We start from the raw sequence: 27885 nt of genomic DNA, 5'->3' as shown, positions 1-27885 counted from the left end.
ATAGGAAGGGACTTTACGTTTCCATTCTCTTGTCCCAGACTCTTTAAAAAAAAGAGCTTGCATTTGGATGTTTGTAGTTTGATGGGAACAGGAATGTAAGTGCATGATTATGCAGGTAGGCCAAAAAAAAAAGACCTGCTAAAATAAGGTTTCCTACAGTAATAACGACATTTGGTTATGGGAGCTAAAAGAAAGCATGTCGATGAAACAGACCAAAGGTGCCTAACAATCCACCCAAGACACATTTGTTACCGCAAATATGAATGGTTCCAAATTGCGGTATTCAGTCTGAACGTGTTGTCTGAACGCAGCCCGGAGGACAGCGACTTCTAGCGCCTTTGCTAGAGGAAACACGAGCTGCTGAGGGGGGGGGGGGGGGGGGGGAGAGAGAGAGAGAGAGAGAGAGAGAGAGAGAGAGAGAGAGAGAGAGAGGGGGGGGGAGGGGGGGGGGGGGTGGGGGGGGGGAGAGGGAGAGGGAGAGAGAGAGAGAGAGAGAGAGAGAGAGAGAGACACACACACAGAGCGAGAGAGAGACTACGCCAGGACAGACACCCGGTAGAATTGTTCTCCCTTTAGAAAGCAGAGGTCTTGTCTTTGGGATATGTGGTGCCGCCAGTCAATGCATTAACAGTCAGTCCATTTTTTTTGGTCTTCATTTCCTCTTCGGTAATGAGCTTGCTGAGCGGCTATAAGAAAAAGACCAGTTATGATGGCTATGAATCTTTGCAGTTGGTCGATAGCGGCGGGGATAGCTTCAATTTCGGAGGGCGAGGGAGCAGCAGCCACACACTCGGCAGCTCGTTAGCAGCTAGCCTCGGACCGAAGGGGAGCCCGCTCCGGGAGCACGACTGCAGCACCATGGACAGCTCAGGTAAGACGAACCGCCAGCTAGCGCATAACCTCGTTCCCAGGCGTCCTCCTCTCACGAAGGAACGCCTGGAGCGGGATGCTGCAAATGAGCGTTATTGGGGGGAGAGGGCGGTACTTTCATCTGCATGGGTTTAGCGGCGAGTCGCGAGGGAGAGGGAGGGACTTCTGATAGAGGGATACGCTTTTCCTAGATGTGTCTGATATTGCTTTGTTATATCTTCGTCCATAATCCGTATTTATTCTCCCTGTCGTTGTTGTTGCTATTCTTGCCATTTTCTTATTCCTGCTCTGGGGACTGTTAACTAGCGCACACAGCTCATAGGAAGTGAGAGAGCGGACGTTGTGCTGCGGTAGACGGGATAACGCTATTAATCCGGATCCTCTCTCAGCCTAGCTAGCACAGCGCCACACGAAGCGGCTGACTGCGTCGTCATTGACTATGTATGTCGAATAAATGTGAAGTGTCTGTTGCATTAGTTGTACAAGAAGAAAATATCCACATTTTGGTCATCCTAGTGACGAACCACAAGTGTATGGTCTTTCGTGTAGGCTATGTATGTGAATGTCCGTTGGCCCGTTCACGTCAACGTCAAAACATTCAGACAGGTTAGACAGTCCAGACCTGAACGTGATCGCTCCTTTATAATAAGACACAACAATGGGCTACATATAATATATGCATTTGATGTTTTTTGCACGTTTGTACAAGCCTATCGAGTAAAATTGCATAACAATTGGTTACCAATAGTTGAAATAGAGTCGGCCCATCTATCTCTAAGGATTTCACGAAGTTGGTTCTGTTTAAGATGTAAAGGCCCGTATACAATTCTCAACTTGTTTAATAGGCTAAATCCTTTCTTCATTATTGATCCTAAAACACATTATAAATACGTAGCCTACCCTTTCTTTCTTGGTCACAGCCCATTGATGATTCTGTTTTGTGGTTTTGCTAGAATAACAAAAACATGCAATAAAATAACGTTACATGTGTCATAACAGTAAAAAAAAAAGTTAACGAATCGCACGTTTCTTTTCAGTGCGATATATACAGTGCATTCAGTGCACTGATTTCCCTATGCCCAGTTTGTTATGACCCCCAATAGTGTTTCTGTGCTTGACTATAGCTACCTTATGGAGTGTTTGTGTAGTGTGTGTATCCGTGCCGCTCATTCACAGTGAGACGGATGTCGAGGCACAAAGGTTGGTACTGAAGGGTAGGAGGCACACTCAAACACAAACCATTGATCTCTTTGGCAGAGGCTAGGGGTGTCCCTGTTGATGAGGTCATCCTGCCCCCACTTCTCTTTCTCATCTTTCTCTCTCATCTCTCTCTCTCTCTTACTCATCACACTCTCATCTCTCTTTCTCTTATCTACTTTGCTCTATCTTTTTTTCCCCCACCTACGTTTGGTCTTTCTCTCCCTCTCATTTCTCTGTCTCTTGTGGCTGGAGTTACCATGATTTTCAGGCTGTGTTGAATCTTACAGGCGTTACACTAGCAGGGCCTGCTTACCGTAGCCGCCTTTCTTACTGTTGTGCTCAGTTCCACATCCATCTGGCCGCACACAGGCTATTTGCATCTAGAAAGCACACGCAAAGGCGGGTAGAGAAGAAACACAACAAACAGTCAACACAACAAATATGACAGCAAATGATAAAAGTCCTAATCTTTTGACACTCTCAGCAGGAGTTTTTCATGTGGATAAATCAATATCTTCAGTAGTTATTTTATGCATGTACGATTTTCTTCAGCTTGGCACACTGACCACTATGTCACACTAGGCCTGGGGACCAGTCAGTAAATGATGACATCATCATTCACTCCCTTCTCATCAATAGAATCGAATAACATCTACTACCAACCATTCATAATTCACTCTTCTCTCATCAATGGAGTCCAATAGCTCAACATCATAACACTGGTGGTAAAGGGGTGGTAAAGGGTGTTTGTGTAGGGTAGAGTGGAAGAATCAGGGGATGTGTGTGTCGTGGGAGACTTTAGTATCGATAGCTTTCATAGCACCTGATACCTGATCGCTGGTGTCAGACTGGCTGATTCCGTTTTTCGCAGCTCTCAATCTAAACACGTGCTTTCCAGCATTCTACACCAAAGCAGGCCACGTGCCCTAGTCGTCGGAAACGTTAAAGTCTTAATGTTAGACTGAAGATCGACTGGAATTCATTGCTGCAACTTTGCAGACATTGATAACTTGGATATAAGGATATAAGATTTATGGAGAGAGTTGTGACTGCTGCATGCATTGCCCATGAGAGATGGCAGACATTGCTGTCTCAGATGTTAGATATGGTCCTTCTCCAGGGCACCCACGCACACACACACATGCACACAAACACAGACACACGATTTACATTTTAGCATGGAGCTCATGAGTCCAGATGGTGTTTACATTTTTGTGTTCTACCTGGCCATAGCATCATCATATATCAATGAGAGCAACAACAACAAGTTCTACTACAGCAAAAACAACAACAACGTATACTCTGACCTGTATGTTAGAGCCGCTATTGGATTTGTATGAAGATATCCTGACTTTGCATGCACTTGGTTGATTTATATGCCTTTCCCAAACCAATGTATGTCTGGTTCAGATCAGAGAGTGAACCACAAAGTATTATTTTCATCGTTTCAAAGTTTTATTAAAAAATCAATGCTAAATGTAATTGTCATTTTCACAGTGAGTGCTGTCTTTCATTTGCATGTTATTTTCTGTTTCCATCTGTTTGTTCTTTTGTATCTGTGTGTGTGTGTTTGCATATGTTTGTGTATTTGTGTGTTTGTGTGTGTGTGTGTGTGTGTGTGTGTGTTTGTGTCTGCATATGCGTGTGTGTGTGTGTGTGTGTGTGTGTTTCCGCTCTGGACCCACTATAACAGGGCCTCCATCCCCAGATATGGAAGCCAACTATGGTGGTGGTCTGCTGGACATGGTTAAGGGCGGCGCCGGGAAGTTCTTCAGCAACTTCAAGGACAACCTGAAGGACACACTTAAGGACACCTCCACCAAGGTCATGCACCAGGTCGCCACGTGAGTCCTCTCCCACAGGGCACCAGCCCTACCTCCACGTTGCAGAGCCGCCGTGGGTGTGGCCTCTGGATCCCTACGCCGGTTCTATGTATGGTTCCACGTTCCGATGTGTAGTTACGTTTTTGGATAGGTGCACATGATACTTATAGGTGCACATGATACTTCTGGTGACCTAGAGACCCATGGTGTACCCTTGGCGGCTATTCTACACAGAAGCATAACTTAAGGTTAACGTATACTCTGGCAATGACACAGAGGACATGAAGGAAGCTTCATAGTGCTTTGCCCTCCCATGGAAGTGTAGTTCAAACTACATACTGAGTTGTTGCCCTTAATAAGGCTTGATATGTCCTTCAGAGTGCAGAATAATGTGTGAGTCGCCCAGGTAGTCTATTTGGCCCTTGAGTTTCGTGATTATTATCACATAATCAGGAGGACAGAATGTTCTTGCTTAAGTTACCACGGCAAACTTGTAATGCTATATCAGTTAAGTGTGAATCCAACAGGGCCTTGTCCTGAAAAAACTTTTTTTCAGGACACCTGGGACCACAGATATTGTTGTACCACATCCCTTTAGAGCTCTCTTATCGCTTATTCACACGTCTCATTTTAAAAGTAGAATTGACATTGTATGACCTAGTTTGATGAATTTGCATTCGGAACAGATTGAATGAGGAGAGGAACAAGTAAGTAAATATTGTTATAAACCAAAAGCAAATGTTGAAGAATGCATAAAGGAAAGTAATGGCCAGAGGAAAGTGTTGAGGGAGTTCACAGAGTCTGGCAGGGACAGTCTGATTTGTGCGCAGGCGTCTGCATGGGGCAGCATAAAGAGGTCCTCTGTATTGTAAGAAACAAATACACACAGACACAAACACACACATGCAGGCTAGCAAAAAAATATGCACACACACACACACACACACACACACACATTGTCTCTCAGTGAGTCTGAAAAGGATTATTCCGACATTCTGCCCACATTAGATATTTACCCCAGTCAGCTTTATGGTATCTGGCCTCTTGTGTTGTGCTCTCCTCTCTTATATTTGTTTCCTTATCTCGTCTCCTCTCTTACCCTCCTTTTCTGGCTTTCTCTCCTTTTCCTTGCTGAATTATTTAAGGGTGCTCATTGTGCTGGTTTGTATACAGGCGATTCATTTCACTGTGGCTGGTGGCTTTGCTACTGCTGTCTTTACATATGCATTCATGCCTGTGTTTCTATTCCTATATCCATCTACGGCAGAGAAAGTGTGCGTCTGTGTGTGTGTGTGTGTGTGTGTGTGTTTGCACTTGTTTATACTCATACTGCTGCTGAATAACGTGGATCCTTTGTTCAGATTCTCTACGATACAATACTACTTTATTAATCCCCCGTAGGAGAAATTAGTTTGTTACAATAGCCCAGCAGCAATGGAAAAAACACAGGATAAAAATAAATAAAATACAATACAATAACAATACAGTACTAATACAAACAAAAGTAGACGCTAAGGGTAAATGCTAAACAAAATGTTTGTTTACCTGCCGATGAGGAGCGTTCTCAGAGAAAGCAGAACTGGCAAGGTAGTGTGTAGGGGACTGACAGTCGCTGGGATTCTGGGTGGCTGGGGGACAGACAGACTGGGGGGCTGGGGGACAGACAGACTGGTTGGCTTGGGGACAGACAGACTGGTTGGCTTGGGGACAGACAGACTGGTTGGCTTGGGGACAGACAGACTGGGGGGCTGGGGGACAGACAGACTGGTTGGCTTGGGGACAGACAGACTGGTTGGCTTGGGGACAGACAGACTGGTTGGCTTGGGGACAGACAGACTGGTTGGCTGGGGGACAGACAGACTGGGGGGCTGGGGGACAGACAGACTGGGGGGCTGGAGGACAGACAGACTGGGGGGCTGGGGGACAGACAGACTGGGGGGCTGGGGGACAGACAGACTGGGGGGCTGGAGGACAGACAGACTGGTTGGCTTGAGGACAGACAGACTGGTTGGCTGGGGGACAGACAGACTGGGGGGCTGGGCCTGACCTCTCCATCGTGTGAAAGGCTTAGTTTTCCTGCTCTCAGTGGCAACAATTTGCCATGCTAGCCACCCCTCTGCCCTCTTCCTTCCTCCAGATGGCATGCACCATCTCTCTCTCTCTCTCTCTCTCTCTCTCTCTCTCTCTCTCTCTCTCTCTCTCTCTCTCTCTCTCTCTCTCTCTCTTTGGGTCTCTCTCTCTCTCTCTTTGGGTCTCTGTCTCCCTCTCTCTTTCTCTTTCTCTGGGCCTGTCTCTCTCTCTTTTGCTCCCACTCTCTCAAGACAGAATGAAACTGTGATTCTTGTTTTCATTCATTACAAATCCAATTATTGGTGTCTGTGTACGTGTGTGTGTGTGTGTGTGTGTGTGTGTGTGTGTGTGTGTTTGTTTGTGTGCACTTTTGTGTGTGCGTGAGTTTGTATGTGTCTTTGTGGGTGTGCATGCTTGCCTGCATATGTGTGTTTGTCTGTTTGTCTTTGTGTCTTTGTGTGTGTGTGTGTGTGTGTGTGTGTGTGTGTGTGTGTGTATGTGTGCATGTTTGTGTGAGTTTGTGTAGAATGAGTGGTCCCTCTTATCAGTATAGACTATTAATTAGTGCCAAAGGGAAGCGTCTAACATTAGCCATTTCTTAAACCAGCTTTAGTACAAGCTTTTTATATATTTAAGGAGCAGTCTTCTATTCCAGGCTCAGTATTTTGTAATCATATATTTATATTGTAATAATGTAATACTGGCAAAGTTTGGAATTGCTGGCAGTTATCAAGCTCACCTATTTACTATTGCAGGATCAGAGAGCAGGGCACATGGTTAGAATGAATCATATTTGCTTAAAAACTGTTATCTCTAGCGCATTTCCATCCTGTCGCTGGTTGGTTACACACAAGTGGCTTCATGCCATTGGTCACCGTCTTTTGAAGCTGACACCTGACCCAGGTCTTTCCAGAAATAGCTCTAGCAGGCCATCTACCAGGTCTATAGGTTGTTCATTGATTGCTTTCTGCATTAACCATCAGTGCTAGATGTGAATGGGGCCATTTCCCAAATACCTTCTATACAAGGCAGGGTTACCCATGCAATCCAATTACATGCAGGTGTTCAAAAGCCTTGTTATGTTTGTGTGTGTAACCCTGAGTCGTCAGGACCTCGCACACAGTAATGACATGCAGCAACAGGGGATTTAACAAGATTATTACCAGGGGTTTACCGCCCACTACTACTACTGTAGCTCCGCCCACTTCCTGGTCCCCACACCTACTGTCCCGTAACACGTGGCGCTCAGGGATTCCATTCACCATCAACGGCAAGGAAAACAAAGAAAGCCGTGCACCAAGTTACTACTTTATCTGATCAATAATCTCAATCATTCTTCATGTGCTTCACAGGTACACAAAAGGGGAGCTGGATATTGCTTACATCACGTCACGAATTATAGGTAAATACATATGCAGGAAACAAGCAATTGTTTGCCTACTTATTATGAAACCATAACGATAAAGTTTTGTCTTGTTGTGGTGTGAGGTGTTAAGTTAAATTGGTTGGCGCTTCGGTTATATTATTTACGGTAGCCGTTTATGTGTTATGGCCGTTTCACACGGTGGACGACATTCCGCTCACGTGGTCGCGGTCCCCGTGTGAAGTGACGGGCGGAGGCGCGCTCTGCAAGGAGACGCCAGGCGCCTACGCCTGGTAACCATGGAAACAGTTTCCTTTCGCTAAAGTGTTTCCCAGCTGCAAAATATTGATTACTTGTCCACATTTGCAATAGTAAATATAGCATAATGTATTAGTTAATTCCGTTTATTTTAATCTAGTTACTACTTAAATAGGTTTTATTTTTAATAGGTGTAGGTCATTTTGTGTATAATTGGATCATGCAGGGGAATTATTCTGGGAAATCACTGACGGCAATAATATTTTCAATCCTTTCAATCCTTAAATTTTCACCCATCGCGTCAAAAGATAAACAGTTCTAATCTTTCCCAATGGTTTCCACGCGTGCGCGCATGCGTTCGACGAGCACGGACAGTTTCACGGGAGTGTGCCCGTGAAACTGCGCATCCTGCGCATCCTCTCTGCCTGCTCGCCTCTCCATTGAGAATGTATTAGCGCGACAAACGCCTCCCGTGTGAAACGGCCATTACTCGGGAGCGTGCAGTGTTTAGGAGGTACTTTGTGTGCTGTGGGTTTCCTGCCGATGTGGCGATGCTGGATTGTCATGCTGTGGAGAGCCTGAAATAAATGTACTAAATAAATTGACTAAGAACAATTATTGCAGTTGAACATGGTAGCAGAAGATGGCTACTTCTAAAAACTACAAATTGCCTCCGGGTCTCGACAAAGTGAAGTCCTACCAGAATTGGAAAAATAAAGTGGAAATGTGGAAACGCGTGACGGACTTGGACGAGATAAAACAAGCATTAGCAGTATCTCTATCGCTGAAAGGTAAAGCTAGGGATATCACTCTGGAAATACCAGCTGACGATCTGGATAAGGATAATGGAATGACCACGTTGATTCAGGAACTCTACAAAGTTTTTATGAGAGAGGAAAAGGACCGGGCTTATGAAGTGTACTCTGAGTTTGATCGGATATCACGGAGAGACCACGTCCCGATGGGGCATGGGCGTCACCATAATATAATTGGGGGGGGACACGTCCCCCCCACCCTTGAAGAAAAGTTGTTTCGACCCCCCCACATTTGCCATCAAAAATACTAGTGCATGACTGGTCTACTAGTCCAGCGTTCTTTCCATCGCTTCACAATCAAATCCGTTACACTTTATCAGTAGGGGGAATACCCATATAAATAGAAATCCACTCCGCGTTTTTCTGTTTTTTTAACACACAACGCAGCATCACGCACGCATTCAAAACACGCACCGAAGCCGACCGAAGCAAGCCTATGTTGAGAGTCGGATCAACGACAGCGACACGATCTGGACATAAGGACTTTTTTTTCGAAGAAGAGGAAAGTAAGCCAGAGTTGCCTAAGTTTTCCATTGCGTGGCCAAACAGCTAAATTACGTTCTTCCATGGCCAAACACAGCCAGCTTTTCTGATAAGAATGTTAGCACCCTTATGAGACATTCTCTGGCATTACCTATATTCAAAGTCACAAATATCAAATATTCGTGCCTAATAGCCTACTTTGTTGTATAAAAAACCTAGCCTATATATCATCAAGACATGTAAACGTTTTCAATGGCTGTTAATATATATATATATAATAATAATAATAATAAAATATATATATATAAATAACATAATAGTAGTCAGTAATTGCAGACCATGCCAGCTCCAAGGAAAATCAATGAAAGAGGGAGATCATTTTAAATCTAAAAACATGGTAAAATGCACCAGAATGCGGGAAATTGCATCTACTTCTTTCAAAATTTTTCTGGGGGAGGACCCCCAGACCCCCCGTCAAAATATGTCCCCCCCACTCTCAAAAAGCTGATGACGCCCTTGCGATGGGGGAATATATTGCTGACCTTGAACAGAAATACGAGTAGCCAAGCTTGAGGACCACTTACAGGCATTAACCCGCTTGATCAATTCGGAAGACGGACAAAAGAGTGGTATTTGTCAGAGCACATACCATTGGGTAATAAATTGTTGACACAAGAAAGAGTATGTAAAGATGACAAGTGAAAATCTGTGCAGTGAAAAACCTGATGAGTGTAACATAACTCTAATAACTTTCCAAGGAATCTGATTATGAGATATTCATGGTTGAAGCTCTTGGTTCGGCTGTAATTGACACAGCTTGCACAAGGACAATCTGTGGTAAAACGTGTCTGGATAACTTTGTGCAGGGACTGGATGAGAGCGAAATACAGCAAATGATAAACATGGAGAGCAGCAAGCCTTTCAAGTTCGGCAATGGAAAAGTTGTACACTCCACAAAAAAGGTCAAGATTCCAGCCAACAAAATGCTGCATTGAAACAGAAGTAGTACCATGTGACATCCCTTTACTACTAAGTAAACTTCGCTAAAGAGAGCAGGAGCTGTTTTAGACTTGGAGAACGATACAGCAACCATGTTGAATCAACGGTTAGCCCTAGAAGTTACATCCTCAGGACATAACTGTATAAACATATCAGATAAGGGCTCCCCAAGTGATACATGTTAGAAAATAGTGCTAGCTGTTACAGAAGATATGACTAAGGAACAAAAGCACAAAGCTTTACTGAAACTTCACAAGCAGTTCGGCCATGCGTCAGTTGATAGACTGAATAAACTGCTGATGAATGCTGGAAATGTTGATGATGAGAACACTACTATTCTAGAAGATATAGTGAGCAAATGTGAGATATGTCTGAAGCACAGCCTAAGCCTGCTGTTGGTCTGCCCATGGCTTCTCGATGGAACAAAACTGTAGCAGTGGATTTACATGAACTAGAACCAAATGTGTGGTACCTTCACATTATCGATCATTTCACTCCGAAGCGTGGTAGTGAAACACTTCATTCATTCCTGGATTAGTGTCCACAGTCCACCGGAGCGTGATAATGGAGGGGAGTTTAATAATGAAGAAATACGGCTTATATGGCTGAGAATTTCAATATTGAGATAAAGGCTACTGCTGGCTGCAGTCCTTGGAGTAATGGTTTGCTGGAGTGTTATAACCAAACACTCACAGAGATACTGTTGAAAGTTAAAACACAACAGACAACAGATGTGACTGGGGAACGGCCCTGGATTGGGCACTCATGGCAAAGAACACAATGCAGAATGTCCACGGCTTCAGCCCATACCAGCTTGTATTTGGACAAAATCCAAATCTTCCTTCTGTCCTAGTCGATAAGCCACCTGCCTTGGAAGGCACTACTATCAGTGCATGGGTGGGACAACATATAACAGCGTTACACACAGCAAGAAAAGCATTCACTGAGGCAGAGTGCTCAGAGAGAATAAGGAGAGCTCTGAGAAAGCAACTCTGTTCAAATGATGAGAAGTATGAAACCGAGGAAATAGTATATTACAAGAGGACGGACGGTGTTGAATGGAAAGGCCCTGGAGTCATGATAGGACAAGATGGAGTCGTGATATTTACGTCATGCTGGGACCTACGTCAGGGTTCACCACTCACGGCTAAGGAAAGCTAATGCTGACTCCAGTGAAGTAGCTGGTGCTGAAAGTCCACAGCAACCTACAGAAAATGACACAGGTGGAAATACTGATGCACCTGCTATAGCGATGTGGACATTGACAATGTTGCTGACCCTGTGGGTGACCTTCATCAGGTTGATCAACAGCCACTTGACATAAGAGTGGGAGGCTCCATAGCACTAAAAACAGGACAAATAATCAGTTATCTGGACAGAGACACTGGTGTTTCTCATACAGCTAAAGTGATGGGGCGAGCTGAAAAGGCTACAGGAAAACATAAGAACTGGTTCAATCTACAATACTCAGAACCCGTTGACATAGCAGGTACCGTGAGGTCAGGTCTTACTCAGATGGAGGATCTTCAGGTTGAGCCTCTGGACAATGTTGATGCTCTGACATGCTAAAATGATGTGTTAGTCACAGAAGATGTCTCATTTGACATTGCAAAACTTGATGAAATTAGTAACTGGAAGAGAAATGGGGTGTTTGAGGAGGTAAAAGACGTTTGTCATAAGCAGGTGTCCACCAGTGTGTACACTAAAAGAAAGCCCTGATGGTATAGTACCAAAAGCACGTCTTGTAGTTAGGTTTTGAAGAATTGAACACTACAGATCTTCCAAAAGATCTTCCTACGTGCTCATCAGAGTCACTCTGTATGTCGGAGACAGTGGACGCTGCCCTCCATGGACATCAAGTCAGCTCTTCAGGGGGCGGAGCTGTCTCTGAACATCCACATCCGTCCTCCTGAAGCCAAAAGTAAAGGAAAAAGTGAAGCTCAGAAAATGTGTCTATTGACTAGCTGATGATCTATTGACTAGCTGATGATCTATTGACTATCTGATCTATTGACTAGCTGATGCATGACTTCATCTGGGGTGGCTCTCACATTTTTGCCACTACAGTCAATCCCCACATCAAAACTGCTTTTCAAGTGGGACGCATGATAACTTTCTTATGTGGGGATGGACTTTGCCACTGTTGAAGGAGGAGTGGAGATGTAACAAGACATTAACATAAATAATCTGCAGCCTGTTCTCATGGACTCATCAAGAGCTTTGGAGCGTGATTCTCCTCTCACAGACTGTGAGACTGATAAGCTGAGGTCAAAGATAGGTCAGCTGCTATGGGTGGCTAGACAAAGCAGGCCGGATATCATGTTTGATACGTGCATTATTGCATCCACCCTAAAACATGGTACTGTGCAAACTATGCATGAAGCAAATAAAGTTGTAAAGAAACTAAAGTCAGAACATCAACATCGTCACCCTAAACCTCTTTGAAGCTTGTTGTTTTCAGTGATGCTTCTATGGGAAACCTACCTGACGCTGGAACACAAGGAGGACAAGGAAGGGATATTCTCACCTGTCTGCTGGCAATCGAAGAGGATCAGGAGAGTGGTTCGGAGGACACTGGCAGGAGAAACCCTTGCTCTGGCTGATGGGATTGACCATGCCATATTTCTGTCTTCCCTCTACTCTGAACTCACCACAGGAAATGTCACACAGGGCATGTTGCCGCTGGTGAACTGTGTCACAGACAACTACTCTCTTGTGGACGCCATCAAGTCCACCAAGTCTGTGACAGAGAAAAGACTAGGGCTAAAACTAACAATTATTTTAATAGTCAATTCATCTAACAATATCATTTTTTGATGAATCTATTAATAATTATTCTAGAAAATGTCATCTTTAATAGCAAATACCTTCCCAAGTTACAAGAGTCCAAAGTGATGTCCTAAATATGCTTGCTTTATCCGACAAGCAGCCAAGAAAACTAAGGATTGTTGAATCAACTCCTTCTGAGGCATTAAGCAGCAAATGTTATCATGCTTTATGAAAACTAAATGGAAATCATTCATGTGTTTCTCACAGCTAGATTACAGAACTGATGTGGGAACTGTTATATATATATATATATATATATATATATATATATATATATATATATAATTCATTAGTACAATACAAGAGGGACATGTTGGATGATAACAGCTCCAATTATATTCTGAGGAATGGTACACATACATTTCTGTATGTTAGGTAAACCCCTGTTTAAGCAGGGACACTGAGCAGTCGGGAAAGCTGTAAAGGTTCAAGGAAAAACAAAGATCAAGTGCTAGGGTTGTGGTAAACAAGGTTAAAACCCACATGAAACTCGCTCCAGCTAGGGTGCCCAGCCGATAGAAAACCACTCTGGAAAAGCGTTTTTTACCAAAAGTAACAGACCTCTTGTATTTTACAAAGAATTCTACTGCGTTTAACAACTTTAAACATCATAGTCAAAATAATCTAAATGTTCACTAACACATCGTTCCACCCAAATGGTACCATTTAACGTTTTTGGTGTTTTCTTGCGCTTTGAAAATAAACACAAATTATCAAATGCTTTCATCTATGTTTTAAGGGGTGTGACGTTATTCATGCTTGAACTATTTCCGATAATACAGTTGAAATTTTCTACATATCTTGTTCTCCTGCTTTAGTGATGACCTACCCAGCTGAGTCGGCACAGATTGGCTATCAGAACCACGTGGAAGACATCCGCTCCTTCTTAGACAGTCGCCATGCCGACCACTACACCGTCTTCAACCTATCACAACGTAACTACCGTGGAGCCAAGTTCTCCAACCGGGTGAGTGACATGGTACTGAGCCGAGGGACGGAGCTATACTGGGTCTCCTTAGCTGATAAATATCAGGACATTCTTGACGCAGACGTGCAGCAGATTCTTCTGAATAGTCGGAACGTTTAAATGGATAGTGGAGCTATTTCCGGTATTCCGATTTTTTGTATCCAATACATATTTACCATGTATTGTGTGTAAAAACAACAAAGGTTAATCTGAAACAATGGATCAGTGTTAAACAACAATGGCACATGTATGCGTCAGCGTGTTTCCTTCATGAACCACACAAGCGACCGATGCAACATGGTGTCCCCTGAGACCCTCGCTCTTCTCTCCCATCGTTTGACCTCCTCTGGTCGCTCATCAAACCCCTGCTGCCTCACAAGGCTGGACAGCAGCTGTCACTCTGACGCTCGGTCACGTGTGAGGAGCGCAGTGGGAACTCTGCCGCCCTGTGGGGTGTCAGAGTTCCTACCAACCATCGTTGAACCAACCATCCATCGTTGAAGCGTCATGATAAAGTACAGCATTAGGGTCAGGACAACGGGTAGTTATCTGAGATCTATGATCTACGTATCTCCGAACATGTGGCAGCGGGTGGGACCTACAGGCCTAGCCGACAGATATAGCCGCTGCAGGACAGATGGCGTGTTCTGGTGTTCAGCGAGGTCCACACCGCCCCCCCTCTGTCTGAGTTAGTGTTATGAGCTAGCGCATGAGTCATCCTGCTAACAACAGCCACCCCCCCCCCCCAACATCACCCCTCCACTCCTCCCTTTCCTTAACGCATTTAGCTTGTTTTCATTCCCTTCCTCTGTTTGGATCTTTCTACTTTCATTTCTTCCTCGCTTCCTTCCTTGGCGTTGTGCTCTCGCCCTCTCATTTGTTCCGTTCACTTCTCCCTTTCCCCCTCCCCTCTCTGTATCCGTTGTGTTTTTGTTTAACTCCTTCTCTCTTTTCTCTATACCCCCCCGCCCTCCTCCTCTCTCTCTCTGTCTCTCTCCCTCCCCAGGTTTCAGAGTGCAACTGGCCGTCCCGGCAGGCCCCCAGCCTACACAACCTGTTTGCCGTGTGTAAAAACATGCACAACTGGCTCAAGCAGAACCCCAAGAACGTGTGTGTCATCACCTGCTCGGTAAGAGGTGCCCCCCCCCCAGCAACACTCCCCTCCCCTCCTCGCCCCACACCTTACTTACACTAACGATCATTTAGGATTCACTAAATAAAAGTCCTGCTAGCCATCTGCTGTCGACCGTGTGCTTTTTGTCGCAGATCCATGAGGTTGACTTAAAGAGAAACTACAAAGGACATTCACGTTCACTGATACCTGATATTTGTATGTTTGCGGGTCTATGTTGGCCGTGCCTCTGTTTGTTAAAGCATGAGGGTACACACACACATCTGAATAGGAGTGCAGGCTCTCTGTGCAGGCTTTGTTTCCAAAATGGAAACACATGTTGGAGTTCTCCAGCCGTTCCCTCTGGTTCAGTCTAATGCTCCTTTGTGGCTGCTTGTCTCTGCTGGGTCAACTGCCAGGCACAAACTGAAGCAACTTGTGTGTTTGGGCAAAAATAAAACGTACATGTTTATATAAAATGGACAGAGAAGAAGAGAAGAAAATGCTAATAATATTAATATTTAATGTTTAATATATATGTCATAGTAGAATAGTAGAATCTGTATTAAATTTAAAGTATTTTAATTAAGGCCTGTTGTTTTTTCTGTATGCCTATTGTATATCCACCCTCCTACTCAGGGTGTGTCTTTGCCAAACGGTTGTGGTTCACCACCAAAGCCCTGATGGACGTTGTTGCAGACATTTTCCTCTCCCAGGAACTCTGGAGACGCCTTTAATTCAGTTTATTTATATGGGTGGATTTGGAGGAAAAAAACGAACAGAATTATGCACAATTCTGTTTAGTGGCAGCAGGATAAAAGTGGTTAAGAGAGACCTTTACAGACTTATACACAGATCATACACAGACGAGGCGAGCCAACGATACAGCCCTGCTGCATTGGAGCTCCATGTACTTTGCTCCGCTTAACCACTAGATGAATGTCCTCTCTCTCTCTCTCCTGGTGTTAGGACGGCCACGCCCCCTCCGGCGTGCTGGTGGGGGCCATGTTCTGTTTCTGCCACCTCTTCGCTAACCCGGTGCCCGCCCTGCAGCTCCTCACCGCCAAGAGGCCCGGCTCGGGGCTCTGGCCCTCCCACCGCAGGTCAGAGCCACCGCAACGCCACCGCAGTGTGTGTGTGTGTGTGTGTGTGTGTGTGTGTGTGTGTGTGTGTGTGTGTGTGTGTGTGTGTGTGTGTGTGTGTGTGTGTGTGTGTGTGTGTGTGTGTGTGTGTGTGTGTAGGGGGTGGGGTTGTATGCGTGGCTGGTGAGAGACATACAAGAAAAGAACACATAAGAGAGAGAGTTATCATGAGAGTTATCATGAGTGTTTCATGAGAGTTATCATGAGAGTTATCATGAGAGTTATGAGAGTTATCATGAGAGTTATCATGAGAGTTATCATGAGTGTTATCATGAGAGTTATCATGAGAGTTATGAGAGTTATCATGAGAGTTATGAGAGTTATCATGAGAGTTATCATGAGAGTTATGAGTGTTATCATGAGAGTTATGATAGTTATCATGAGTGTTATCATGAGAGTTATCATGAGAGTCATGAGAGTTATCATGAGAGTTATCATGAGAGTTATGAGAGTTATCATGAGTGTTATCATGAGAGTTATGAGAGTTATCATGAGTGTTATCATGAGAGTTATCATGAGAGTTATCATGAGAGTTATCATGAGAGTTATGAGAGTTATCATGAGAGTTATCATGAGAGTTATCATGAGAGTTATGAGTGTTATCATGAGAGTTATGATAGTTATCATGAGTGTTATCATGAGAGTTATCATGAGAGTTATCATGAGAGTTATCATGAGTGTTATCATGAGAGTTATCATGAGAGTTATCATGAGAGTTATCATGAGAGTTATGAGTGTTATCATGAGAGTTATGATAGTTATCATGAGAGTTATCATGAGAGTTATGAGAGTTATCATGAGAGTTATCATGAGAGTTATGATAGTTATCATGAGTTATCATGATAGTTATGAGAGTTATCATGAGAGTTATCATGAGAGTTATCTTGCCATCATGATGGATTTGAGGAAGTTTCTGACTTTCTGATAGACTTCGGTAATCAATCCTTATTTTGTCTTCGTTCACATATAAAACACCATTCTATATAAAGATAGAGTTGATATAGAGGTCAATACACAGCCTCAAGTAATATTATATATATATCTTTCTCTCTCTTTCTTTCTCTCGCTATTATGTATACATAGATATCTATAGATCTATCCATAGATCTATAGATATGTGTTTTCGGGCCCATGCCGACACAGACACTGAAACTACGTCCCCTTTAAAAGAGAATTGTTAATTTGAATCATGTTTTTTGTTTGTACCTTTCTCTCCTCCCAATTACAAAAACACACGGGGAGGGAGTTGTAGTGTATAGTGAACAGCTGTGTGTAAGTCAGTCTGATCAACCAGCCTACGCTCAAGCCCTGTGCAATGAGAGGGTTTGCTGTCAGTGTCATAACTCCAGTCCATTAGCTGATAGAACAGATTAACATGTTTTACTGTTTCTAATCAGTCGCTGGCTCCCAGCCAGCTAAGCCCTCTACAATATCTGTCAGTATTGTGCTGTTGTTATTATGGGGCACAACAAAATACTTATTGGCATATTATATAGCTATATATATAGTATTCAGTCATCCCCTATGACCACTAAGGTCTTGTATATAGGTTTCTATACAATGTCCTTTTAGTGTTTTATATACACTAAGTAATACACAATATGTCCTAATTAGGCTGTGGTTACAAGGGATCGAACCCAGAACCTTTCTATGGGGAGCTGAACACACTAAACAGCCTGCCAAAGGTCACATTTGAACCACAGACAATGTCGTCTTTGTCCTCTACCCGAGTGAATAAAGTTAGAGTGCAAGGATTTGGAGGACAGACCCAGAGGGCCGACATCCAAATGAGTAAAGTGGGCAGTAATAAAGCAGCACAGCTTTTGGCACCATATCAAAATAAGAGCTTCATCATGAAGACTTTGTGGACCAGAGAGAGGAGACACAGGGAAGTGGGCTGGAAGCCAAAGGGAATGAAATTTAGTATGGCTGAACAAATAGTCGCATTGCCCGGGATTTTGATTAGCAATAAGCTAATTGTGACAGGTTGTAATAAATCTGTCAAAAAAGAAGAAAGATATTGAAACATAAATACATTTGGTTTTGTACACACAGCGCATTAAAATCAAATTACAAAACCTTTAATATCAATTTAATCAATAATCTGTTAATCGCAATGAATAATTGCAATCACGATATCGGGCGAAATAATGACAATGATATTCTTTTGTGCTGCCCTGATACTGATAGCATATATAGCTGGAAAGTCACCATTTCATACCTTCATGAAACTATCCAGTTCAAGTGATTAATTGCAGTGTTTTATTTGAAGTATACAAATAATGTTGGCATTGAACCCTGACCTGTAAGGCCTAAGCAACACGCCATCAACTCCGAACTAACTTAACCATCCCTCACCCGCCCTGGTCCGTCCCTGGGTGCAGGTACATTGGCTACGTGTGTAGCATGGTGTCGGAGAGGCCCAGTCTGCCGCACTCCAAGCCCCTGGTGATCAAGGCCCTGACCATGAGCCCTGTGCCCTGCTTCAACAAGCAGCGCAGCGGCTGCAGGCCCTTCTGCGACGTCCTCATCGGAGAGACTAGGATCTTCAGCACAGCGCAGGACTATGAGAGGATGAGGTACACACACACACACACACAAACACACGGAATAACAAGCACACACACACATACGCACAGATGCAAACAAACATATACACACACAAGCATGTGCACACACACACACACACACACACACACAAACACAAGGATGCACACGCAAACACACACACAAAGATGCACACGCACACTTATGCACATACACACACAATTAGAGACACACAAATAGAAACAAATATGTATAGGAATAACATGCTGTATATTCAGACAAAATAAACAGCACGTTGCCACATTTTTTACTTTATTTTTCTCTACAATTCAATAACATCCTTTTCCCTACCTATCTACCTGCTCCTGTATTTATCTTTCTCCCTAACTCTTTACCCACTCCTGTATTTTCCTGTCTGTCCGTGCCTCCCTGTGCTCCAGGGAGTACCGTGTGCAGGACGGGAAGGTGGTGTTCCCCCTGGGCGTGAGTGTGCAGGGGGACGTGGTGATCTCCCTCTACCACATGAGGTCCACCATCGGGGGCCGCCTGCAGGCCAAGGTACCGGCTGGGTACCAATCCCTCACAGCTGTAGAGGCTCTGGGGGCATACTGTGTGCTCAGTGGTCAACATAATGTTCAATCGTACCACAACTGATGAGTGCGATTGAGTGTAATGTTAATAATGAGCCTCCTCTGTTCTCAGGTGTCCAACACCCAGATATTCCAGATGCAGTTCCACACCGGCTTCATAGCTCCCGGCAGCACCATGTTGAAGTTCAACAAGTAATTACAATATCACATGACATAATAACATCATATAGTTACCAATAATATATTTACCCATGTGATGCTAAAGTATTTCTTTAGGTTTACTAACGTGAGTAAACGTTTTCACTGTTGAATCAACTGCCTTGGAAACCAATCCAGAACATGAGCCTAGTTAGAAGTGGTGTGAGCTGCCGTTTTCTCTCTCTCTCTCGCTCTCTCCCTGATGCGCACTCTCTCTCTCTCCTCACACTCACACTCCTAATCTCTCTCTCAATCACACTCTCCATCTCCCTCTCATGCTCTCTCACTCTCACTCACACTCTCTCTCTCTCTCTCTCTCTCTGACTCTGCCTCTCTGCGCCCACATCCACACACTCCTTCCTCTCTTGCTCACTCTTCCATGCAGACCAGAGCTGGATGCGTGCGATGCTCCTGAGAAGTACCCCCAGCTGTTCCACGTCACGGTGGAGGTGGAGGTGGAGGCCACAGACAAGCAGAAGGACCTCACCCCGCCCTGGGAGCAGTTCCCCTGTAAAGACCTCAGCCCCAACGTCCTCTTCACCTGTCACCAGGAGCACCAGGACGCCCTGGCTATAGCTGGTACACACACACACACACACACACACACACACACACAGTGCCTGTCTGCGGCCTATGTCTGTAGGCCTACACACATACAGATACACACATGCAGATACACTAGATACGCACACACACACACACACACACACACACACACACACACACACACACACACACACACACACACAGATACACCTTCAAGCATGCAGAGACACTAAAGTCTAGACATTAACACACACACACACACACACATATACACACACAAAAAAACAGAGATAGGTTATGCTCATGCCTGATAAAGGCCTGAAGGTACAGATCATCACAGATGTGTAGAACAACATTCGTATTCGTACAAAGCCTAATCTTATTCATGATTCTGTCCCTACAAGATGAGATGGAAGGGTTGGATCTAGAGGGTAAGACCGTAGAACATAGCCAAGAGCTAGACTTCATCTGTAGTAAGCAGTGGAAAGTTCAATTTCAATTCAAACCAAAATTCAGAGACAGTAAAAACATCAGTGAGGAATGCTTTGTGAGTGAGTGCCATAGATATCTGCAAATATATTCAATTTGATTATGTTGAAATTGAATCAGCCCTGTTATACTAAGTTATTTTGTTTTGGTTGAACATTTTTACCTCCCTTGTACAGACAGTCAAAATGCCCTTCTAAATAAATTAATGCAAACATATTTTTCAAAGTTGTTATTCGGTATTCTCCAAGGTACAGAATGTGAGGCCGGGCAAATAATGTATTACAAAATAAAAGGGATTTATAAAAACTGTTCTACCAAAGTAAACTATTCCCTTAAGCCAATAGCCAAACAACAGTTTCCTCTTAATCCCCCAAAACAGCCATTACAACAGAGAGCGATCCTTGTAGCACTTATATGTGTGTGTGTGTGTTAGCCTAGCAGATAGCCCCCTAGAGACGAGAGAGAGCTAACGTTACCTAGCTGACTAGAGTGTTGCTATGTACCTCGTCTTCTTGTTCTCTCTACCACCTTGCGTTCTTTCTTTCCCCTTAACTTCAAGCTAAGTCTATATCCTTCTCTCCTCTCTCCATTTACTCCAATCTCTCCCATTCTGCCTCATCCACCATCACTCCTTCTCTCCCCTCGTTTCTCCAACACTAATCCCTCCGGACCCCCCCCCCCCCTCACACAGAGCCCAGCCGCCCCTCCGGCGGTCCGGAGGGCCGGGGCCACGGGGAGGAGAGCGAACCCTCAGACGATGAGATCCTCTCTCTCTCCAGCCAGCAAAGCAACACCAGCACCGCCGCCGCCGCCGCCAAACCCTCCTCCACCGCCGCCGCCGCCGCCGCCGCCTCGGTGGAGGCCGACCTCCTGGGTCTGGACGGGGAGGCCGCGGACCCGGCCGGCCAGCCGTCTCACGCCGCCTCCGTTGCTAACAACAACACCAACACCACCACTGGTGCCGCCGCGACCACAGACCTGCTGGGGGACCTGTTCGGGGCCCCGGCCTCGCCGGCCAGTGCGGCCTCCTCCGCTAAGTCCACGCCGCACAAAGTGGCGGCCAACGGGGCGTCCCCCTGCCCCTCGCCCGCACCAGCAGGTGATCAGCACGCTGCGGGACGCTTCTGGGAAGCCCGCGTCGTTTGGACTTTACCATGCTGCGCTGGTCTGCGTCACCTTTTACCTTATTTAAACGTTAATTACACAGGGGTCTGTATATTAATATATCAATATATCAACACTTTAATAGAGGGAGTTTAGTGAAATGCATTGACTGTGCCACATGGAGATATTGTCAATAGTTGTTAGCCTATTAATTGGGGGCGGGTGGTGGCTCACCCTGCATGTCTGTCACGCCTCGCTCCCCGGTGGTTCACCGTGTACAGCGCGTACCATCAGGGCCCAGTCCTCACCGCAGCGACCAGGGTTCGATTCCTGCCCCTGTTCCTTTGCTGCATGTCTTCCCATCTCTCTCCCGTACCTACTCGACAATAAACAGGATAAAACCTTAAAAAAAAACACCTCCCTCCAACCTGTAGTCGTTTTGCCCTCTCTTTTTTTAAGAAAGCAATGGAAGAGTTGTCCTTGTTTCTAAACGTGTTCATGTGAACCCCCCTCTTCCCCCCACAGCGTTCGACCTGTTCGGAGCCGCCCCCACGCCCAAGCCCCTGGAGCTGATGGGCTCCATCCTGGGACCAGGTAACGTGGGGCAGCCAGACCCCTTCCTGCACGGCTCTCGCTCTTCCTCACCCACGCATCCCCATGCACTCACCATCCTCCTGTTGACCCCCTGGTCTGCATCTGAGGGCACGCTTAGGAAGCACACAGGTTGTGCCATTTCACCACAGAGGTAGGGTTGGTGTTTCTGAGTTTGCTCAGAAGAATCCTGCTGTGGATCACACACACACATTCATCTAGTGCGTTATGGCTGGACCTGTCCGGGTGTGGGATAACGTGGATACAGGCCCAGATAAGAGCTGGGAAAGAAGAGAGATCTATTTAACACTGATGGTTTAGTCAGTGGCTTCGTCACACCTGTCAGTGAGCAAACTCCACACGAACCATTTACAGGCATTTACTCACCTAAAAAACAATAGTATACCCTGGTGGTTATTCCTCCTGTTCTCTGATAGGCCGAGGTTCACCAGTCCCGCCCACCACCCCAACGGTCAACATCCAGCAGCAGAACGCCATGGGAGGCTGGGACTGGAACAGACCGGCAGGCGCAGGTACACACAACATCCCTGGACGCTCTTCCTGCGCAGGGAACATAGTAAATAAAGAGAGACCACCGCTGGGCTCTTCACATGTGGGCTGTCTTGTGTTTTGGGCCACTGTCAGTGACAGTAGATAATTGGTTTGTTTTGGGCCACTGTCAGTGACAGTAGATAATGCCGAAACATTTAAGTCAGTTTTACCCTTTTTCTTTTTTTATGCTAGCATTTTATAGCACTTAATTATAAATGATCCCTCAGGGTAAAACTTTTTTGTTGTCACATTGCACTGCAGTGTTTGGAGCTTTAAATATCTGTTCAACTGCGAATGCGCTGTCTCTTGGAGTGAGATCAAATGAATGATAAATCCTAGCATGCACACACACACACACACACACACACACACACACACACACACACACACACACACACACACACAGTGAACATCGACCCAACAGTGCCCTATTATAAAACATATTATAAAAATGATAGACCAACCTGCTTGAACACACAGATAGGTCAATGGGTGAATAATAACACCTTAACACTGCAGTGTTAAAACTAGGGCTGTCAAGCGATTAAAAAAATGAATCTAATTAATTACAGGCTCTGTGATTAATTTATCTAAATTAATCGCATACTTACGTTTTGCCGAGAAAGTATTTCAAAATAATTTAAAGATCCCATGGCATGCTACTTTATGGATGCTTCTATATAGGTGTTAGTGGGCCCCTAATACAGTACTTAAAGACGTTCAAGAAATTCAGCCTTGGTGCAGAGTTACAGCCACTACGAGCCAGTCCCACGATGAGCTCTCCACAAACGCGCCGTTTTTAGAGGCGGGTCAAGGTGGAGGGTGGGGGTGTGGCCCTGAGCAGCTTGTTGCCATGGTACCATGCGCTAGTGTTTACAGTGGAACACTGAACACTCCGGGTGCTCCGGCGGGAGTCCTGGAGCTCTATATCTAAATAATATCACATTATATAGAGATATCTATATAGTATAATATATATTATCATGGTCAGAAGCTGTTTGCGCCTCCGGATGATATTATGAATCTGAGACGACTGCGTCAGGTTCTCAGTAGTGATGGCTTGTTCGCGAACGTATCAGTTCGAACGAACAACTTTTTTTTTTCCAACATTGTATTTATTGGATTTTAACAATTTTGCACATACAAAGTCTTACACATTAATCAGCAAGTTTATACCATACATTAGCACCAAGGTGTAGGACATCACAAAAAAAAAAATAATAATAATAATAATATCACAAATACAATATCAAGAAAATAAAAAAATAAAGTGAGACCCCCCCTCAAGACAGGCGTCCAACAAACAATACCAAAAGTATATAAAATACAAACAATAAGTCTTGTGATATTTCAAATGTTGCAGTCGGGGAATACATGTGATGTTACATTACAGTCTAGTGTTCATCTTATAATCACGTGAGTGTTGCAGAGGGCCATTTATTCATCCCCAGGTTCTTCTATCAGATGTGCTATGTCTGTCCTCTCCAGATAACTTATAAACGGACCCCATATGTTATTAAAGAATGACTCCTTGCCCTTGATAATGTACAGAGTTGTAGAGGGCAGAGTTGTAGATAACTCACTGATCCATTTATTCAAACTTGGCATGCCCACTTTTTTCCATGACAGAGCAATTATTCTTTTTGCCAACAATATACCAATTTTTAAAAATATGCGGTGTCCTTTCCTAATATTATACTTTTCTGGATATAGGCCGAGTAAGAAAAGTTTGGCATCTAAAGGTATTTGTATTGGAAGAATATCCTGGATACACATCCTCACAGCCTCCCAAAACTTTTTTACTTCATCACATTGCCAAAGACAATGAAAAAGAGTACCTTTTTCCTTCTCACGAACGGCTCTTTAACATGAACGAACCAACCTGATCGTTCGTTGTTTTTTTTCCATCTAGTTTCGACTGGATTTTTGGATTTTCGGTGCCGTTAAAATAGCATTTATAATCGTTTACTACTTTAACGGCACCGACAATCCAAAAAGCCAGTCGAAACTAGATGGTAAAAGTGTTATCCAAATAACAAAGAACACTTGCGTTACAGTCACACACATGTGGAGCTCGCACGGCCGTAGCTCATTGTCTCATTGGCGGGCCAAATTCTCTGTGCGGGCCAAGCAGAGAAAGGGGAGGTAACCTGGCCCCATATGACGACATATGGGGCCAGATCCCAAATCAGCGTGTTTGAGCGTTAATTTTTTCAAAGGCGGAGCAAGATACCTACTGCTCGTTTTACACCTAACGCAATTTTTTGCTACTGGGGGACCATAGGCAGGCTGGGGGAACTCATATTAATGTTAGAAAACCTCATAAAGTGAAAATTTCATGCCATGGGACCTTTAATTCAAATAAATTATGGCAGATGAGTGATTCAATGAATAATAGACATAATATACTTTAAAGTTCAATGTCTCTTTTATTTAAAACATGTCTTTCATTAACATACGGTGCATTTTAAGATAAAATAAAAAAATATATAATAATAATAATAATCTGCGTTCATTTTTTTAACGCGTTATTTTTTCTGTGATTAATTAATCGAAATGAACGTGTTAATTTGACAGCCCTAGTTAAAACTGACCTGGGGTCGTTCAATCTGACTCGGGGTCTGTTTTAACCATTTTGTTACCTTTTCCTACAGCAGGTTTTGGCATGGGCAGTCGCTCGGCAACAAGCAGCCCCACAGGCTCCGTCCACAGCACCCCCACCCACCAGTCCAAGCCCAACACGCTGGACCCTTTTGCTGACCTCGGCAGCCTCGGAGGTGAGTTGACAACAAGACTGAGACTGAAGGCCCAGAAGACGTTCATGTCATTTATAAAGTGTTAAACAGCCGGGGGACCTCCGCTGCCCTGTGGTCGTGACGTCTGAGTGCCTCGGAAGTGCCTCAGACATCACGAAGATAACCCAACCGAGAGTGGAACCAATGTTCACATAGTGGGTTTATTTCAGGAACACTGATAAAATGGCATAGATTATCGTTTTGACGATCATATAAGACAAATAACATGTGGTTTTGGGTTCACATTTCATCTATTTTCTGTTTCAGTTTTCTCTTTATTCATTTATTCCAAACTTTCTCTCACCATCCCCCTTCGTCCTGTTTCTGCCCATGACTCTTCCTCTTCCCATCAGGGGGCTCCGGCTTCTCCAGTAAGCCCACCACCCCGACGGGCACCACCCCGGTCTTCCCACCCATGGGCTCCCCCTCCAGGCCCCCTCCCTCCCCGCAGCATGCGGGGGGCTGGCAGCCACACGCCGGGGTTGGGGGCTTCCCCTCCTGGCAGCCGGGTGGTGCTGCTGCTGGCAGCGGTGGGCCGGCAGTGGCTGGATGTGCTCCTGGTGGTGGAGCTGTCGCTGGCGGGATTGGCTGTGGTGGGGCTGGTGGGTGGCCGCACCCAGGCCCCAGCCCCCAGCCCAAGCCCAGTCCCAGCCACACCCCCATGGCCCACGGCTCTCCCCAGAACAGACCAAACTACAACGTCCACTTCAACCCGCTGGGCGGAGGCTCCCCGGGCGTCGTGGGGCAGAAGGCCGCGGCTGGGATGCGTGAGTCATGGGTGGTTCTCATGCATGAGCGTTGTCGTGGCGATACCTGGAGCTTCGATACCCCTGCAATATATGGTTTAAAAATCTATAAGTAATTCAGATAACTAACGGCACGTCTCTCTCCGTTCCTAGCAGCTCCTAAACCAAAGGTGTCCAACGCCAACTTTGATGACCTGCTGTCTGGTCAGGGCTTCTGCGGGACCAAGGAGAAGAAGGGACCCAGGACAATAGCTGAAATGAGGAAGGAGGAGATGGCCAAAGAGATGGACCCTGAGAAGCTCAAGGTACAGAAATGCACGCTAGATCAGTGGCTGGAAAAACAATTTTTATAGATTTTTTTTTTTTTAAGATATTTCAGCCAGGTACCCCTCAACATTTGGGTAGGGAAATAAATTATAAAAGATAATAAATAAGATTAGTGAGGAACTTGTGTTGGGATTCTTGTAAATCATTGGAAAGAATTATCAAACGTGTATGTTAGTATTGTGATTTATTCAATTGAATTAAGCTTTAATTTTCAATATTCAAACAACAAAAATAACAGCATTTAGGAAAATTTCCAAGTACCCCCTGCAATCCCTTCAAAGTACCCCTAGGGGTCTGCCAACACTGCTGTAGACGCTTCAGGTAAAAAAACGTTTTTTAACACTACGTAATGGAGTCACACAGTGGCGTTCCACTCAGTGACTCACCATGGTAGCTTGCCATGGTGAGCCAGGTTCCATTCCAACCTGCAATCCTATGATGACATATCCTTCTTTCAAAGTGCTGTCATCTCCATGTAGCCGCTTACTAAATGGGGCCATTTGCCTGGGGCATCTTTCCACGTCTCCCTGTGTATTTGCCTGTGTGGACCTGTTGTTCACATAGACTTCCACTGGGCTGCTCCGGCCCTGCTTCTCCACCTTACCTCTCCTCCTTCCCTTTGCATGCGTCCCAGATCCTGGACTGGATCGAGGGTAAGGAACGCAACATCCGCTCGCTGCTGTCCACCATGCACACGGTGCTCTGGGAGGGGGAGACACGCTGGAGGCCCGTGGGCATGGCTGACCTGGTGACCCCCGAGCAGGTGAAGAAGGTGTACCGCAAGGCCGTCCTCGTGGTCCATCCGGATAAGGTGCGTGGAAGAACCGTCTCTGCCTGCTTCGTCTGAATCTTAATAGCGATGAACCGTTCTAGAGCCGTTCTACAGTTCCTTTCTAGACCGTTCTAGAAAGGAACTGTAGAGTTGTAATATTCATTCTTATACCTCAGCATTGTTGACTTCGGATTGGACAATGACGTTCCATGGATGTGCATTATTTTAACAACGGGACACCTTTGCCTTAGCTGTTCTGAATCAATGTGCTACAAATCCAACATTAACAACAACTTTCAACTGAATTATAGGCCCTATGTTTCCTTCACAACGAAAACAAAATATGTTCAAAGCACAGCAGAAGGATATTTTAATTTCAACTGAATAAGTTGATAAAAAACATAATGTTATTGATGAAAGTAACTAGTATCTAATCGAATCAGAATAAACGTTACTACTTGTATAGTTAACAATGGGGCATCCCATGGATTCATTCAGTACAATTATTGTTATTGTATGATTAAATAATACACCTCTGGTAGATGTGAGAGGAAGTAAATACTTACAAACTAGTGACTTCTTCCTTCTCCCCACAGGCCACTGGCCAGCCCTATGAACAATATGCCAAGATGATCTTCATGGAGCTCAATGACGCCTGGTCAGAATTTGATAGCCAAGGACAGAAGCCTCTCTACTGA

The 27885-nt window shown here is 44.8% G+C and overlaps 1 protein-coding gene across 2 annotated transcripts; it reads left to right on the top strand.

Annotated features, from left to right (window-relative positions):
* Positions 1–669: 669 nt before the first annotated feature.
* On the top strand, positions 670–27885 carry dnajc6 (DnaJ (Hsp40) homolog, subfamily C, member 6; the record flags this gene model as incomplete). Of its 2 annotated transcripts, XM_084473468.1 has the most annotated exons (19): positions 670–871; positions 3779–3914; positions 7316–7365; positions 13529–13677; positions 14684–14806; positions 15758–15891; positions 18315–18509; positions 18918–19035; positions 19180–19259; positions 19651–19844; positions 20216–20242; positions 20992–21399; positions 21930–22055; positions 22397–22528; positions 25202–25324; positions 25696–26109; positions 26245–26393; positions 27050–27226; positions 27784–27885. In XM_084473468.1, 19 exons carry the CDS (start codon positions 670–672, stop codon positions 27883–27885), a joined length of 3039 nt encoding a protein of 1012 aa, XP_084329594.1. The 2 variants fall into 2 exon arrangements, with proteins under 2 accessions (XP_084329594.1, XP_084329595.1); XM_084473469.1 differs by lacking the exon at positions 20216–20242 and having other exon boundaries at positions 21930–22061; positions 22433–22528.

The sequence above is a fragment of the Micromesistius poutassou genome (assembly GCF_964030765.1).
Source record: "Micromesistius poutassou genome assembly, chromosome: 9".
Lineage (NCBI taxonomy): Eukaryota > Metazoa > Chordata > Actinopteri > Gadiformes > Gadidae > Micromesistius > Micromesistius poutassou.
The sequence above is the reverse complement of the archived record's forward strand: the minus strand, read 5'-3'. Positions and strand labels throughout refer to the sequence as shown.